The 13,741-nt window shown below is 41.1% G+C and overlaps 1 protein-coding gene across 2 annotated transcripts in view; it reads left to right on the top strand.

Annotated features, from left to right (window-relative positions):
• nup205 (nucleoporin 205) overlaps positions 1 to 13,741 on the top strand; it is a 46,634-nt gene that overhangs the window by 4,263 nt on the left and 28,630 nt on the right. Inside the window, exons 7-23 of one of the 2 annotated variants that reach the window (XM_088341059.1) lie at positions 4,210 to 4,374; positions 4,460 to 4,635; positions 4,731 to 4,847; positions 6,312 to 6,449; positions 6,571 to 6,721; positions 6,816 to 7,021; positions 7,116 to 7,298; positions 7,685 to 7,735; positions 10,192 to 10,401; positions 10,479 to 10,716; positions 10,798 to 10,987; positions 11,067 to 11,187; positions 11,892 to 11,973; positions 12,052 to 12,216; positions 12,323 to 12,447; positions 12,545 to 12,659; positions 12,818 to 12,964. In XM_088341059.1, coding sequence (XP_088197185.1) covers positions 4,210 to 4,374; positions 4,460 to 4,635; positions 4,731 to 4,847; positions 6,312 to 6,449; positions 6,571 to 6,721; positions 6,816 to 7,021; positions 7,116 to 7,298; positions 7,685 to 7,735; positions 10,192 to 10,401; positions 10,479 to 10,716; positions 10,798 to 10,987; positions 11,067 to 11,187; positions 11,892 to 11,973; positions 12,052 to 12,216; positions 12,323 to 12,447; positions 12,545 to 12,659; positions 12,818 to 12,964 — 2,580 coding nt within the window. Of the gene's footprint in view, positions 1 to 4,209; positions 4,375 to 4,459; positions 4,636 to 4,730; positions 4,848 to 6,311; positions 6,450 to 6,570; positions 6,722 to 6,815; positions 7,022 to 7,115; positions 7,299 to 7,684; positions 7,736 to 10,191; positions 10,402 to 10,478; positions 10,717 to 10,797; positions 10,988 to 11,066; positions 11,188 to 11,891; positions 11,974 to 12,051; positions 12,217 to 12,322; positions 12,448 to 12,544; positions 12,660 to 12,814; positions 12,965 to 13,741 lie in introns of both variants that reach the window. The other variant, XM_088341058.1, reaches the window with a different exon arrangement.

Raw genomic sequence — 13,741 nt, 5'->3', positions numbered from 1 at the left:
GGATATTTTTCGTCATCCCGAAAAAAATGTTCGGATCTACCGTTTTCCGTAAGTTGAATGGTTGTAAGTAGTGAAGCGTCTGTGCAATAGCACAATTACAGTAACAATTTTGCATCTTGTGATCCCCAAGAAAACTATGGTGCATACGCAAATTCTAAATCAGTGTTCCACCGTTCATGTACAAATAACATCCAGTTTAGGTGTAGCTCCAACGGACCAGTTTTCAGATTGGACGTAGGTTGAAATCTATTACAATAGCCCCATCTGCTGATGAGACTGTAGTTACTGTGTGTTGCGATGCATTCCTGTGTAAGTGCGATGCTTGCATTTCTGGGCCTATATGTGCTGCAGTGTCAGACTTGTATTATGAAAAGCATCTGCTGGCAGTGGTTGAGCAGGTCATAAGTCAGATGTTACCTTCACCTTGAATTGTGTTAGTACATAGAGAAACCCCCTCGCGACTTTGCGCTTAGTTTATCGTTATTTTACTCCTTCGTAGGTTGAAATTATTCAATTGAAGAAAATAAATTAGTCAAGTCATGTTTGAATAAGTAAATTAAATTTGAAAAATATCCAACGATTGCTTCCCACACGACCGAGAATCGTCTCGGGCAGCTAAGATTCAAGTTGATTGGCTATTCAATTAGAAAGAAAAAAATTCCAGCCTATGCCTTCCATGGAGGAATGTTTCAGACAACCAAGGTTCAAGCCGATTGGACAGCATCCCTTGACTGGAGATCGCAGATTACAATTGACCAATTCCTATCTTAGCATCTTTCATATTGCAATGTATTGTAACTGTTCACCTTCTCTGTGTTCCTCTCTGCTTCTTGGTGAGAAGAGTTTGTGTCCCCCCCTTGGTCACGCCACCTAAATGTTTTTGTCATTTGATGCATCTGCGGAACCATTTGTTCTTTCTCTGTTTCAATCGGTAAATCGTCTTTAATCAAGGTGCGCCCAAAAAATGGAAATCATCGACTAATTTAAAATTAATCAATATCTCTACTATTTGTACTTGCAACATCCATTGCAGCCTGGTCCCTTCTCAAGGTTTCTTCATTTTCCTCACAGATTCAGATTCAGATCTACTTTATTGTCATTCTAGTACACGTGTATACAGAACGAAATGTCGATACATCTGACCCGCACAGTTTCCTCGAATGTACAGATATAAGTAAAAGTTGTATTGTATTATGGCTACGTATAGTATTTTACCATACCATAGTGCCGATAGTGCAAGAGGAGTAGCTAACCAGATGTGCAAAATGGGCATTCAGGTTAACAAGTCAGGTAAACAGTAACATTAACACTGTAACAGTAACGCTGTAAGTACAATAGTGCAGAGAGCAAATGTGCAAGGAGTGGCAAGCTATAAAGAACTGCCAGTAGTGCAAAAAGTCAGATTAGTAGCCGTTAAGATTTTGGTTAACTATATGTTAGATTGACCATTTAACAGTCTAATGGCCAGGGGGACTAGACTACTACGGAACCTGGTGGTCCTGCACCGCACACTGCAGTACCTCTTCCCAGAGGCTAGCAGAGTGAACAGTCCATGATGGGGGTGAGAGGGGTCCCCGATAATGTTTTTAGCATGGGATAGGCAGCGCTTCTGGCCAATGTCCTGAATGGAGGGAAGTGTAGTCCCGATTATTTTCTCTGCTGTCCTCGTTACCCTCCTCACACTACCCCAGTCGGTAGCGCTGCAGCCTCCACACCACACAGAGATACAGCTGGTCAGGATACTTTCTATGGTGCCCCTGTAGAATGTGATGAGGGAGGGTGGGGGCAGGTGGGCTCTCCTCATCCTCCGCAGGAAGTACAGGCGCTGCTGTGCCCTCTTAACCAGTGATGCAGTGTTCACGGACCAGGTGAGTTTGTTTGTAATGTGCACCCCTAGGAACTTGATACTGCTGACAGCCTCCACAGCCTTGTTGTTGATGCAAAGTGGGGCATGGTTGGGCTGGTTTTTCCTAAAGTCGACAATGATCTCTTTAGTTTTGTCAACATTCAGGACCAGGCTGTTGTCCCTGCACCAGGCAACCAACTGCTCCACCTCTCTGTAGGCCAGGTCGTTGTCGTCCCTGATGAGGCCCACCACTGTTGTGTCGTCAGCATACTTCACGATGTGGTTTGTGGCGGACCTAGGGACGCAGTCGTGTGTCATCAAGGTGAACAGCAAGGGGCTCAGGACACAGCCTTGGGGGGAGCCCGTGCTGAGGTAGATGACATCTGAGATGTTCTGACCTATCCGCACTGATTGGGGTCTGTCACTGAGGAAGTCCAGCAGCCAGTTCCGCAGGGGGGTGTTGAAACCCAGGAGTCTCATTTTGTCTACCAGATGTTGTGGGATGATGGTGTTGAATGCTGAACTGAAGTCCAGGAACAGCATCCGCACATGGGTGTTCTTCTCCTCTAGGTGTGTCAGGCTCAGGTGAAGCGCAGAGGAGATGGCATCCCTGGTGGAGCGGTTTGTCCGGTAGGCAAACTGAAAGGGGTCGAATGAGGAGGGGAGACTGGAGGTGATGTGCTCTTTAACCAGTCTCTCAAAGCACTTCATTATGATAGGAGTCAGTGCAACGGGCCGGTAATCATTGAATGATAAGATCTGGGGTTTCTTTGGCACAGGGATGATGTTGGCAATTTTGAAGCATGATGGTACTTTGGCCTGGTCTAGCGAGGTGTTGAAAATGTCTGTTAGTACACAAGCCAGCTGATCGGCGCACTCCCTAAGTACCCGCCCCGGAATGTTGTCCGGGCCTGGAGCCTTCCTTGTGTTGACCCCTCTCAGGGTCTTTCTCACGTCGGTTGAGTCCAGGTGGAGTGCCCTTTCGTCCTGATTTGGAACCGCTTTCGCTGCAGGGGTGCCGTTTTGTGCCTCGAACCTTCCAAAGAATTTGTTGAGGTCATTCAGAAAGTCCATGCTAGTGTCCTGCACTGGGGCGGTGGTTGGCTTGTATTTGGTAATGGCCTGAATGCCTTTCCACATATCCCTGGTGTTGGTTTTATTGAGGAAACGTTCCTGGATTTTTTGACTGTACGTTCGCTTTGCTAGTCTGATAGCACGGTTCAGGTTAGCCCTCGCTGATCTCAGCGCCTCCTTGTCACCAGATTTAAAGACAAGGTTCCGTACTTTTAGTTGTTTGCGTATCTCAGCAGTCATCCAGGGCTTCTGATTGGCACGGGTGCATATAGTTTTGGTATTGCTGACGTCTTCTGCGCATTTACTGATATAGGCTGACACAGAAATGGCGTACTCATCTATATTTATTTTGTTGTTGTAAGTGGCAGCCGATTTAAACATGTCCCAATCAGTGCAATCAAAGCAGTCCTGTAGTGCCTCCATTGCCCCCTCAGACTACACCCTCACCTGCTTCACTGTAGGTTTTTCTCTGGTCAGCAGGGGCTTGTATGCTGGAATTAGCATAACAGAAAGGTGATCTGATGAGCCAAGGTGGGGGCGGGGGGCTGCTTTATATGCACCTTTGATGTTTGTGTAGGCCAGGTCCAATGTGTTCCTACCTCTTGTAGCAAAATTTACATGCTGTTGTTTACACGTTGAGGTTTTTGAGTTTTTCCTTGCCCTCATGTTGGTTTCAGATCAGGGGATGCTGTAATAATAGTCTGAAATAATAGTCTGTGCAATAACCTGTGCAGCCCTTTGAGACTTTTTGTGATTAAGGGCTATACAAATAAAATGACTTGACTTGACTTAAACACTTGACCTTTTAATAATAATAATAATAATTTCCTTTGTATTGTCATTCTTTGTAACAATGTACACAGAACGAAATGTCGATACACCTGACCCGTTGTAGCGAGTCGATGCAGCCGCAGCCAACAGAGGGCGCCGCCATTAGATCAAACCATTCCATATTTGTTTTCTCTCTCTGTCTGTAATTTGGCTTTAATCAAAGTGCGTTGGAAAAAAACCCATAAAATAATTAGAAATACTATTTACAGTTTAACAAACAGGCGTGACACTACTCTGCTGATTTTCACTTTTTGTAATTGTTTCTGGTCCCCATTAACAGCAAAAACAGACGGAATATTGTACACAATTCAACATGTATGTCGTATTCCCCATAATTAATAAAAATTACCATTATGAACTGTACAAATCTTTGTGTGCTGTTCATTTTGTCAAGTAAAGTCAAATTTTTTTATATGACTGCACAGGTTACAACGAAACAATTCCTTATCTTTGTTTAGATCTGCTGCAGGCACTACCGCTGTTCACAGAGAGAGAGTATGTGTCAAATGTTCACACCCGATTGATGGAGAGCCAGCCATGGAAGCTTCCTGGTCTGCAGGCTTTGTGTCGCCTAACCTGGGCTCTTTCTCTGAGAGCACTGTCCCAACTGCCACAGGGTGCAGGTTAGCTTAACATTTTTTGATTTGTTACAATACTCTTTTGAGTAATACGCAGTTTAAATTCATCACATTTTGTTTTTCTGGCCAGCTCTTTTGGAGTTCACCGAAGCAGATGAGGCACTGGCTGACCAGGCCGTTCTGGGGGACGTCTTCCTTTTCATCAAAGAGGGTCTGCTTGATTGTGAGAGTTTCCTGCAGGAGGAGTTTTACATCCGCCGCCTCCATTCACTCATTACAGATTTTCTGGCACTCATGCCCATGAAGGTAAGCAATCTATTTTGTTGTTGGAACAGTGAAAGCTTTAGGACACTCGATTTGAAGTTAAAGTTGAATGGGTTTCTTTTTAAAACCTTTTACAGGTCAAGCAGCTTCGCAACCGCGCTGATGAGGATGCTCGCTTGGTTCATATGTCCTTACAAATGGACAATGAGCTTTCATCGTCACTCCGCAAAGATTTGGACCACCTTATGATGCTTGTCAGTCTCAAAGAATATGTAGCTGATACAATATCTTTTTTTATTTTCCGCACTATAGGGCGCACCGGGTTATAGGGCGCACCACAAAAAAATAGTTTTTTTGTCCTATATCTTCCATACATAAGGTGCACCGGATTATAAGGCGCTACAATGGGAATGTCGACAAAACAGTCAGATAGTTCAGTCAAACTTATTACCCCCTTAACATTCCGAAAGCTTCCAAAGAAGCAAATACGTGTCGTAGACACGTGCGGATGCGGTGTCCATACGATGTCACTCAAATGCATCGTTCCAAATATCATTCGGAAGGTTAAAGTCTTGGGATGCAAGAAATGCCAACCATTTCTTAGTTTCTATTTTCTTTTTCGCTCGCAACTTTACTGTGCATATGACAATAAACACTTGGAATTTAGTTTGATTTAAAAAAAGACCCATCACAAACATCGAGATCACTCTGAAACAAGATACTGTGAAAAGATATAGCCGGAGTAGCTCACCGAAGTCGTTGCGTTCAATAATAATGTGCAACCAAGGTCCTCTTATATCCGTGAGTGTAGTAAATCCAGGAGAGTAAAATATTTAGAAATACAGAATAGTAAAACATGTTTTTTCTATGCCGTAGACAACCAAACTTGCTATTCACATTCATCTTTTTTGGCCAATTGCAGGCTTTGTTTTGCCCCTTTAGCCTATGCGAGCCTGTAATTGATAAAAAGGATCTGCCTCCTTTACCTCCGAATAACTTTAGCCAATAGTGATCGATTCAAATGATGATTGACACATTGGCTGGGAAATGAAACGTATGTATCCCACCATACACCGCGGACGACTTCGCCTTCGGGGAAAAATCTAGTCGGCGGCTGCTTGCCTTAGTTGCAAGGCTTTGCGACTTAATATTGATCCATATATAAGGCGCACTGTATTATAAAACTGTAAAACACATCGTTTAAAGCCACAGTGTGTAATATTTGACCACTAAATGGCACTGTGTTGTCGGTGCCACTGAGCACAGCGTGGCGGCTTGGGATCAGACAATCATGACCTAACAAGACCCAAGTGGGGATTCCACTGAGTAAAAAAAAGTTTTTAAAAAAATTGACTTATGATTTTTTTTAATACAAAATAACATTGGTATGATGGTTTATGTATTTTTGCCTAGTATTCAAATCATTCTTTTCATTTTTTTTCTCATGAAGTATTTTTTGTACCATTATGAGGCACTACATATGACAGACTGTCCCTTTAACCTAACATTTGTTCTCACAAGTCCTTGCTATAACGTTAAAACATCGAATGTTTTCTGAAATCGCAGTGGATTTTGTTAAGATTCAGAAATCATACTTTTTTAATGTGTTATAAAGTTTTTCACAAGTAATCAGAACTATAGAAGCATAACATAAATCTGTGTGGTTGATTTTTATTTTTTTATTTTTTATTTTTTTTCTCCCTCCTTATTGTTTTCAGATAGGTGATTTCTACAGTATGGATCCATTTGGAATGGAGTTGAGTCTGGAGTTTTGGTGTCCCACAGAACCCCTTCACCACAACTCAATGCAAGCGTCCTACCTGGGATTAGCAATGCAAAGGCCTCCACTTAGACAAGTAATATTATATTTTGGTCTATCAAAATCGCAGAAAAACCAAAGTTTATAATATATTTGTTTTCACACAAGTTTTCTATTTTCATCAAGTTGTCTTTTACATTTCTTGCTTATTTTTGCAGGTGGTTCTTTCCAAGTTTGTGCGTCAAATGGGAGACCTCTTGCCCTCTACCCTCTATATCTCCTATCTCCGGATGCTGAAAGGTCTTGCCAATGGCCCACATTGTGCTCACTACTGCTTCAGCTTGCTTAAGACTAATGGAGTGTCACATGGTAAGAAACTTCGTTATGCCATGCCGATTCTTTTATTATTCAGATATTGTCACATATCATTGCACATCAAATACTCTTATTTCTTTTAATCTAGGTGATAACATGCAAGGAGTAGCAGGCTGTCCAGTATCATGGGAGCATTTTTTCCACTCCCTTATGCTCTATCATGAAAATTTAAGACGAGACCTACCAAACCTTGATGCAGTTCATTATCGTCACCCACCTTTACGGGGAATCACTCAACGTGAACTGGAAGGACTTACCTCATTTTTGCAGTTACTCACTACAATTATTACAAGAGTAAGTTTGTGAGGATTTCCCTTTTTCAATTATTTTTGGTGTTATTTGTTCTCCAAATCATATGTAAAACTGTATGCTTTTGTTTTTTTTCTAGAGTGAAAATGCTCGTTTGGCATTGTGTGAGCACCCCCAGTGGACACCAGTAGTGGTGATGCTGGGGTTGCTTCAGTGCAGTGTTCCACCTGTGCTGAAAGCTGAGCTTCTCCGATGCCTGGCGGCCTTCGGCAAATCACCAGAAATTGCTGCTTCGCTGTGGCAGTCACTAGAGTATACACAGGTTGGCTTTTTATTCTACACATTTGCACAGAAAAAATTTGTCCGAAAATTACCGTTTAGTACATTCAGTTTATTCCAGAACATAAATGAAATGTGATAATGTAAAGGGGATTGATTTACGTGATTCCTGATTCACATGTACCCATACATTTTGCCATTGAGGCCCCTAAATTAAAGGTGGAGCATTGTTGTTCTTGTTGGAGAATAATAAAAAAAAAAGTCCTACAATGTTGCTAGCCAATGTTAAGTTTTGATTAAAAAAAAACGCACACACAAGAACAACCAAACTCTTCACTGTAAGAGATTCTTAACCGAATTAAATATTTTCAATGTTCGACTTCTAAAACTTCTGTTTAGTTACCTGATGTTTACATTTTTCTCCCTTAGATTCTTCAGACGGTACGCGCTCCTGGACAAAGACAAGTTGCAGGAATTGAGGTTAGTGAATCATACTCCAGTAGTTGTGGATCCCTTATTCATGTTCATGTGTCATGTTTTGATTATGAAAAAGTTTGAAATATTTTTGCTTTAAGTTCCAGTCAGAATCTCTTGGGCTGCAACAACAAATCGTTAAAATAGTTTTGTTGTGTCGCGCGACTTATGGGCCCCCTATACAAGTTAAATCAATGCAAACGAGTCCATGAGTTAATGAATCCATGAGTTAATGAATCCATTACATTTAGTTGTGAAGTGATAGATAGATGGATAGATACTTTATTCATCCCCGTAGGTAAATTCACACTTCCTTGTGTTGAAAAATAAAATAATAAAGAAAGAAGGTCTGTGTTGTATCCAGAGTCACATGATTGAAGTCCCTAGAGATTAACAGGATGGCCTAGGTGTGCTGTGTTTGTAGTTTAGCAACAGCGGAGTTGATGACATCACACGCTAGACCAAAAGTTCGACGTCCCTGCAGCAGATGGAAATCTTTGTGTTTACATGCCCAGGTTTACACCACCTCGTGTTAACATAGATAGCGAGTCCGCCTCGTCTCCGCTTCCCGCAGGCTTTTTTTGTCTGTGTCTGCCCTAACGGCGGGTAGCTCCATGTTAGCGTCCGGGATGCTAGACGTGAGCCACGTTTTTGTAAATCACAGCAAACTCCACTCCCTGTACGCTTTTGATTTTTTTCACCAGCACAGCCAGTTCGTCGCTCTTATTGGTAGAGAGTTCACATTTCCCATGATTTCGGACGGTACAGAAGTCTTACATCGCCGTTAGCCGCTTAGCCTTCACCATAGCTTCGGCTCTGCAGCCACTATAGGACCCCCTCACCTTGTCCGGTAAATGGGGAATCACGCCAGCATGAGAATTCTTCAGGGCAAGGACTTGATTCCTCGAATAAACGCATTTTTGTGCGTTAAAACCCATAACCATAGGATAGAAAGTAATCCAAAGTGTAGTTGTCAAATGGGACGGAAAACACCGTAGATAGAAGCAAACAATAAATCACAAAAAGAGTGAAATAACACGGAGCTGTTGGAGAGGCTGCCGCTCGCGGCGGCGCCTTTGACGTATGATGGGGTTGTAGTACCACTTTGGTTCAGCAAATGGCGCCCCAAGACCATTTTGATAAAAGTATCGTGCACAATTGCAAGTGTACAGCATACATTTGTATGTATTTTTTATTAATTGTAAAGTTATTAAACAAACGTGTGAATTTGAGATTGTTTTATGGTATAAAATATTCAGTTGTTTTGTGCATTCTTTTTTCAATTCATCCAAGACTTCAATTTATGAATACAGGAGGAAATTAAAAATACTTTTTGAAAAATCCGATTCATCGATTAATCAAAAAAATAATCGATCAATTTATTATTAAAATAATCGTTAGTTACAGTCCTACACAATACACTTTAACTTTCCTTCACTTAGACTTCTTTTAATGTTTTAAAATATGAAAAACTTCACTTAATGTACATTTGATACATGATTGAAAGTATCTCAATGCTTTTTCTTTTAATATTATTATAAGTGTCTGTAACTCATGACAAAAAGTTACCGGACACCAGGGCACACAACTTTAAAAAATTTCCTGCCCAGCCATTAAGTTGCCTGCCCCACTTTTCAAGACTTGAAACACAATAAGACGACTAGTCGTAAAAAAAACAATTTTTGCAAAGTATTATGGATTGATAATCAGAATATATAACAGAAAAACACTTTAAAATTAAGTTTAGTATAAATCTACTTAACATTCATTGCATGTATATGACATCGCTGTTTTCCATCTGCCATCAGTATGTACCTGTATATACTCATCTTCATTCATGCAATGTTTGCGTCGCGCCATCTGCTACAAGCAACGTGAACTCCTCTTTCCACGATGCTTTCAATGTACGTTTACGTTTTGTAGCGCCATCAATTTTGTTAGCTTCTTTCGAATATTTTTTCTGGGGCCGAGGTTTTGGTTTAATTCCTAAAACCACTTCTCAATTTTTTTCTACTTTGGAAAATAATATGCAGATGCACGACCTTATAGGGCTCGGGAAAGTCCGGAAGCACGGGGCTATTAGATGCATGCCTCTCATTGGCTGCAGGGTATGCAAATTGCCAAACAAACCGAAATTCTGAAATTTCCAAACCAAACGAAGATTTTGAAATCGGAATAAAGCAAACGTTTGATTTGAAAAAAAATAAAAACGGAAGATTTTTTTTTTTTTTTTTTTGAAAAAGTTGTCGGCCACCCGGGCAGAGATGTTGTGTAAGTTCTACGCCCGACGTAAAAGATGCACGCCCCGGGTGTCCGGGCAGACGTTATTTCAGACAGTTATTATTTTTATATATAGTTTATGGTTTAGGGTCCAATGTCCCTTCAAATAAGGCTTTGTAGAATTTTTTAGAATAACTTCTTAAGTGCGATGGGTTATTTTCTTCCTTCTCCTGCCCTCTCAGGTGGAACTTAATGAGATTGAGTCGAGCTGTGAGGAATACCCTCTGACACGAGCCTTTTGTCATCTGATAAGTACACTGGTGGAGAGCAGCCTTCCCCTTAATTTGGGTGCAGGGCTACGTGTACCAGGCTTCCAACCATATTTGAATTTTTTGCGCGACACTGTTTTCCTGGCTTTTCCTACAAGAGCGTATCGACATCCAGCTGAGAAGGTATTGCAGTACTGCGGTGCTGTGTACTTTTTGTATTCACTGTTCCTACACATATTCATTGTTTTACTTTCTGCTAGTGGGAAGTAGCAGACAATGTGCTTGAAGTGTTCCACAAGCTACTGCGGGAATACGAGCCTCAGCCGTCAGACTTTGTACAAGAGGTGGTCGAACTGCAGGGCGAGCAAGTCCCAGCTCACAAGCCACCAGGCCACAGCATCATGTTCCACCTGCTCAACGACTCGCCAATGTTGGCGCTCTGCCTTAGCATACTGGAGGAAGGGGTACGCCAGTTGGACACATATGCCCCTTTTCCAGGTAAGGTGACAAGAAGCTGTTGTCACTGTCTGAGAATGCTTGTTGCTGTAGGTTTAGCTATTCATAAAATCTGTCTTCCAGGCAAGAAGCATCTGGAGATGTCAGTACTGCACTGTCTCAGCCTGCTAGACTTGACCCTACAGAAAGAGTTGGTGTTCATGGATCTTCTTAGGGAAAGCCAGTCTTCTCTTTTGGTTTCTCCATTGGAGCAGCTTCTGCAAGGGGTCAGTTCTCAAACCCGCAGAGCTGATCATATTGTGAACGTGGCCAGGTGACAACAAAACCACCATTCGCGATCAAGATTGGGACCATTCTGTGCAAACTACAAATTCTATTGTCTTTGACTGTAGGTATCTCTACCACAATGACTCCAACCCAGAGGCTGCTTTCCAGAGTGCAAAAATATTACGTCGCCTTGCAAAATACCCAAACATTCAAGATAGACTTGTTGGAGATTTCACACATGACCAGGTACATTTTGTCTCTTCATAACTTAAAAATAACGCAGCACAAAGAAAATTGTAAAAATCATTAACTTTATACGGTGTTCTTTAACACTGACACCTAAGATTTGTGATTAATCACAGTCATTAATTTAATGGGCTTAATAATGTTTTTTTTTTTTTTTTTTTGAGCTTGATTAAGTTGCTCTTTAGATGACCTATAGCTATAGACATAGACGGCTATAGTCGATTCTAAATGTCAGTAGTCTGAAAAGCCCCTTAAAATCTCCAAAATGTAATAATTGAATAAATATATTAATGACTCCCAGAAACTAAACCGAACAGGATGGACATTTTAAACTAGAGATGTCAAACATGCGGCCCGTGGGCTAGATTCGGCTCTTTGGATGATATAATCCGACCCGCCAGCCAATTTCTGAGTATGTCAAATAAAGAAGCGAGTCGCAAGGTTAGAGCTATCAAAAGTCTAGACTTTTTCTAAATGATCTCAAACCAAATGCTTTCTACGGCCGCAATAGGGCAGTGTTAAATTTATATCGCCTGGTAAATTAGTTCAGGTGTAAAACTGCATTCACGCAACTGTTAAAATAAATGAGTTAACACATTCATCCATCCATCTATCCATCTACCTTGGAGTCTTTTTGCAAACTGTGTGGGATTAACTGTTTTAGTTTAATAAAGTTTAACTGTTTTTTTGTTTTGTTTTTTTAGATTGTGAGTGACAAGTTAATGGCAGGATTTGTGGACTGTCTGGATAATGATGAGGCAGAAGAAGGAACAGAAACCCAAACTGGTAAATTACCTGCTTCTTATTTTGTCCCTTTAAAAATGTGGTGATGATTTTCTTTGACCAGAATCTTGACTCTTCCAGATTCTGAATCCCAAAAGAAAGTGTCACAGATTCGACATGAAACTCAGGTTCATATCCTCAACCTTCTCATCACCTCCTTGGAGCTAAAATCGCCAAACCTAGCGTTCTATCTCCTGGGCTTTGAGGTCAAGAAGCATGTGTCTGCCACCAACTTGCAAGATCCAGGTGAGCATGTGAACAAGATGATAATACCTCATTTCGTAGCACCCAACAACCAATTGAATGAAGGACAGGTAAATATAGTGTTGCTTGAAATTTTTCTAATTTACAGGTGTGTTAGGATGCCCACGTAGCTGCCTGCATGCCATTCTTAGTCTTCTGCGGAGAGGCACTGAGCAAAGATCAGGGCCTGCCCTTACTCACCAGGCTCCACACCTGGCCGAGCTCTGCTACCAGGTAAGCTTTGCTTGTTCCTCATAACTTTTGAATCTTCACAAGTGGCTTTCAAGCTTAATATGAGAATTTAATATATGTTCGTATCATGCATTCGCAGGTTATCTATCAACTGTGCGCCTGTCCTGAGACATCTGGACCAACAATGCGTTATTTGAGGACAGGCCAGGACTTTTTGTTCTCACACCTGCAACACCTACCTTTTATACTGCCTGGTGAGTATGTGTGTGAGTTTTTTTGTAGGATGTGTAATGATAAACATTGCAAATGGAATTGTCACTTTGAAACAGCACTCTGTGTTCAAATGAGAAGCAATGGATTATTTATTCAACGTGATCTAAGCGTATGATTGGTTCTTTGCTATGTTTAGCAGATCATATAGCTGCCCTGTCACAGATGTCCTGGCTCATGAAGACTGCTGCAATCGAGTTGAGGGTGACATCACTGAACCGCCAGCGGTCACATACACAACGCCTGGTCAATCTGCTGCTTGCTGACCAGCCACACTCGCAGCATGCAGGTGCTAAATGGCTGTTTATGAATAAATACTTGGTTGTAATCAAACAACACTTACTTTTGGATTTGAACACTTGATTAAATATGCCAGTTTTTATTCGATTTAGCTGTTTCATAAAATAAAAATCACCCAGAACTTATATTTACTTTAATGTTTAGGATTTCAGCAAATTTTATTTATTGCAGCTCTTTCATAAAATAAAACGAAGACACATATGAAAAACATAGTTAGAGAATAATGGTCTCTTAAGATTTTTCTTAAGTCAAGTAATGTTTATTTGTATATCCCTTAATCACAAAGAGTCCTAAAGAGCTGCACAGATCAAAGACTATTGCAAACTACAGACTATGAAAACACCATCCCCTTATATTGTAAACATAAAATATAGGTTGTTCATATGCTATAGAATATAAGTGTGTCTTAAGCTTAGATTTAAACATTTCCACTAAAGTTGCAGATCAAATCTCGGGGAAAGAGCATTCCGCAGCACCGAAGCCCAAATGGACAACGCTCTCGAACCTGCGGATCTCTTCTTGGCTCTTGGGATCACTAGTAGACCAGCATTTTCAGAGCGATATGAGGGAGCAAGTCCTTGCATGATTTTTGTATACTACCAACAGAACCTTAAAATCACATATTAAGCTAACAGGGAGCCAATGCAGGTTATCTAAAATCAGGGTAATGTGGTCCAACTTTATTGTCTTAGTTCATGGAAAACCATTGATTATATAATATTTCATAAACTAGAATACAAATTAGTATTGCTCATCTTATGATTTA

This window comes from Urocampus carinirostris, chromosome 7 (genome assembly GCF_059441175.1).
Source record: "Urocampus carinirostris isolate Australia breed hairy pipefish chromosome 7, RoL_Ucar_1.0, whole genome shotgun sequence".
Taxonomy (NCBI): domain Eukaryota; kingdom Metazoa; phylum Chordata; class Actinopteri; order Syngnathiformes; family Syngnathidae; genus Urocampus; species Urocampus carinirostris.
The sequence above is the reverse complement of the archived record's forward strand: the minus strand, read 5'-3'. Positions and strand labels throughout refer to the sequence as shown.